Raw genomic sequence first — 3,873 nt, forward strand, 5'->3', positions numbered from 1 at the left:
GTTTCAACTGTTGGATGGTTGTCCAATTTGAGGCAAGGGCAGGGTGCACCATGTACCAGGCCAGTCCTAATTAAATGATGTTTATCTTCAACTTTAGCCTTAACTGTGGACAGTGCAAAAATCTTAGTGTGAATCAAACACAATTCTTAATTTAAAATTCACACTGAGATCCAGAAATCCTGTAAGCAGTTTGCTTAGCTCAAAGCTCTTCCCAATAAACACCAGATTTGTTTTGTCAGTGCACTTATTATATTTTATCCAGAGGGATTTTGGTAATGTAAGTTCCCACTGTGACCAGATGACATGTTATGTTTATCTGGTAAAATTAGCTGTGTATATTTGGGGAGGGAGATTCCCCCCGCACTACCATGAAAAATAACACAGATAACATGTGAACTGTGTTATCTGAAGTAAAAACACTATATAGTGGGGAAAAACCCCTCATGATCTGTAAGTTATCATCATGGTGGATAATTTAACAATTTGAAGAAAATAGAAAAAACTGAGTACCAAAATGCAAAAAAACCATTGTTGCTGTTATTGTAACAATAACAGCAAAATCTGTTATGTTTTTGTTATGTTACCCACTGCCAGCACAATTGGGGTTGAGGTTATTAACAGTTTAACATTAAGCGGACCGCCGCGCCCACCATCAAAAAAAATGGCAGCATTTCCCCCCTCCCCCACCCAAAAAAAAAATTACAGGCCCCGATGCACCTGGATCGCTTGGCTCTTTAAGCGATTGGCGCCGAGCAAGAGCCAAGCCATGACCTGAAACTGTCTACAAGCCGTGTGCTTTTATACTGCGGCCCTCCCCCCATCGTCTGCGTTCTACATAAAATTCATGCAACACAAAGCGACTAAAACAGATGACAAATTTTACATCATTTCCTTTTGCATTCCTTCAAGTCATGTTATGTCCATGTTGCCTTCCACTTTTGTGCTGCGGAAGCTGTCAAAGACTGCCACCCACATTGCCTGGCCTACATTATGCCACTACTTCCTCAGAAAATGTCCTCAATCGGGAAATAATTGCATCTCACTGCCATACTTTCCTTGCAAGAATCAATCCCCTTCCCCCCAAAAATGGGAAACTGAGGTCGCCCCTGAATAATAGTAAATTGAGTGTGTTTCCGGCATTGGAACCTCCTCCGAGCCCTTTTGAGAATTCTTGCCTCTCTCATCACGGGTATAATAAAACTTTGCCTTGCCTCTTTCCTTTTCTCCTCTCACTACCAGCGCCCCATACCGGCTTTGTCCTTTTGCAATGACAATCCTCTCCCCTTCTTTCCTTTCCCCTCTCACTACCAGCGCCCCATATCGGCTTTGTCCTTTTGCGGACCGTCAACCAATTTCACGCTTCATGAAAATCCTCTCCCCGGAAAAACTCTCCCTCCCCCCTCCAACATAAATAAAATTTCCAATACCCTATGTGTCTTCAACACTTGATCACGAATGCGGGCCTTGGCTGTATTCTGGTTGGAGGAGGATGCGTTGTTGGCAAACTTGGGGCTGTGTGTTAAATTAATGGTGAATAAATATTACACCAGCGGTCACGGGGCGGCGTAGCCGCCCATAAACGCTAGTCCCAGTTAAACTGGGATGAACTCAACCAATTTAAACTTGGTTGATCTCAACTGATGAACATAAATCCAAGGCCCTTGGGGTTATATTTCATTGGTCAAGATCAACCCATTTTAAATTGGTTGAGACTGAGTGCACCCCAGTTAAATTGGGATGACTTCATCTCAGCCAAATATGCTTGCAGTGACCGTTACTGGTGACAGAACTTCCCATTGTTGATTAGTGGAATATAGTTATGTATTACACAACTTTGGAAACAAAAATATCTGAAGTTACTTCATTTGATTGAAGACTTGCGGTCAGATGTGTGTTGTGAGGAATATTGAAAGAAAAAAAACTTAAATCATCTTTTCCAATGAAATTAAAAGCTCAAAGATGAGTTTATGAAAAACTTGTGAACTATGGTAGCTAGAAGATGCTGGGCCAGTTCATTGCCATGGGTAAGTAGGAATGAAAAATTGACAAGGTGATGTCTCATCTGAGGTGACACTGGAATGACTAATGTCATGGGTAAGTTTTGAAGCGTCGTGGGATTCAGAGGACATAGTTTTCTTGCGTTCTGGCGAATCAGTCGAAGTACATAGAGAACCGACATACGAAGTGTGCTCAAAGGTATTATCTCTAGTTTATTAATGGACAACTCTAGATCTGAGAAACAAGACTCGGTACCTAAGAAAATGCAAATCAACCGGAAAAGTAGAAATTTTGCTGCTCGATTGCGGATTCACTGAATGGTCTAGTTTGGATTCGGAGACTTGGGTCTTGATAGTCATCGTAGTTGTGCTTATCAAAATTTCTTTTGAGATCCCGGCAACGTAAAGGAGCTAAATAAGAAGATTTGTTTCCATCACCAGTGACTTTACAAACTTTTGACCAGTGCCACCATCTATCCTGTTCCTCGGATTTTTTGCACTCTAGAGACGGGGATGACGAATCATGAGATGACGAAATGCTGGATCGATTGGGCCGAGTTAATTTGGGTAGTGTCTTTATGAACCCAATGGGAGGTTGGGAGGAGATCGAGGCTGAAAAGGGATTTGAAAATGTCCGTATACATGTGTATGTATCGTGTGGAGTGTCCCGAGGGGTTGCGTACGAAGGCTCTATTGTTGGAGTATGGGCGTAAGAGTATTGAGATGGTGCAATCATGAAATCTTGAGGGATAGTGGGTGGGAGAGGAGGTGCCGATGATTTCAGGTGGAGACGTTGGAGAGGAAGCAAAGGTTTATAGTCTTCATCGTCGCTGCGTGGTTCAGTTTGATGTTGGTTTCGAGATTTACGGCACGGATGCTTGTTTTTGGGGCGGAGACTGGACGCATTGAGGGAGGGTGAGTCGGGGACAGGTGACCCTGTACGGGTGCTGCGAAGTTTGCGCCGCTTCTCCCGCGTGGGTGTTAGAGGTTTGTTGAGCTTAGGTGAATATTCGGAGGCAGACGTTGGAGGTGATTGCGATGGACTGTGGGTCGAGGTTGAGATGGCGGTAGATTGGATTTGAGGAATCGACAAGAGGGGCGGACGATGGACTGGATTATGGCGAGTGAAATCGGGGAAAGTGGTAGTAGTCGCAGCTGAGGTAGAACTGCTTGGGAAGCGCGACGGAGTTTGATGCGAGACGATAGACTGTGGAGTATACGTAAATGTGTCGAGATTAGGCCACACGGCGTCATAAAACAAAACATCCAAAATGAGCACAATGAATCATCAAGGTCCGATAAAGTGATGTTCAGCTGAGTAACACTATGTAATGATGTGGTGCCAAATATGAGGAAGAGCGGGGAGGACAAGAAAAATCAACTTGAAAGGGTGCAAGAAGGAAGAAGAAGTTTGATTGGGCTGGAAAAAGGATGTGATGGTTGAACTTTCCAGTCCACCGGGGGTCGGTCTGGAGTCTCAGCAAAATGAGCCCAGCAGGGAATGACCATGCAGAGGAGAGGGATTGAAAAAATGGGTGCTTGAGGACTACATCAGACGACCTACCATGTTGTTAAGATCAAACGGATGATGAACTATCCTTGTCATTCAAGCTTATGAAACTTAACCAAATGAACAACCAGGTGCGTTAATGGAAGGTGTGATGATGGTTGAGGTGGAAAGCTAGAGGTTAATGACACCTCAACCTAAGCAGTATCCCGTGTGGGATATCCGGTAGATAATCCGGGACGTCTGGTAGAAGGCTGCGGATCTCACCAGATATCTGAGATCCGAGGCTCCAAAGCTGCGGATATGGACGGATATCTTTACCACATTCTTCGAACTGAACCCAAGGCCCTTGCTGCTGCGGGCGTCGAA

General features: G+C 44.3%; 1 protein-coding gene across 1 annotated transcript; it reads right to left on the bottom strand.

Annotated features, from left to right (window-relative positions):
• Positions 1-2,518: 2,518 nt before the first annotated feature.
• PtA15_12A65 (uncharacterized protein) lies at positions 2,519-3,564 on the bottom strand (the record flags this gene model as incomplete). Its single annotated transcript, XM_053162225.1, has 3 exons — positions 2,519-2,609; positions 2,681-3,204; positions 3,562-3,564. The coding sequence occupies 3 exons, from the start codon at positions 3,562-3,564 to the stop codon at positions 2,519-2,521; spliced, it is 618 nt and encodes a 205-aa protein (XP_053025635.1).
• Positions 3,565-3,873: the final 309 nt, after the last annotated feature.

This window comes from Puccinia triticina, chromosome 12A, assembly GCF_026914185.1.
Source record: "Puccinia triticina chromosome 12A, complete sequence".
Classification (NCBI taxonomy): Eukaryota; Fungi; Basidiomycota; class Pucciniomycetes; order Pucciniales; family Pucciniaceae; genus Puccinia; species Puccinia triticina.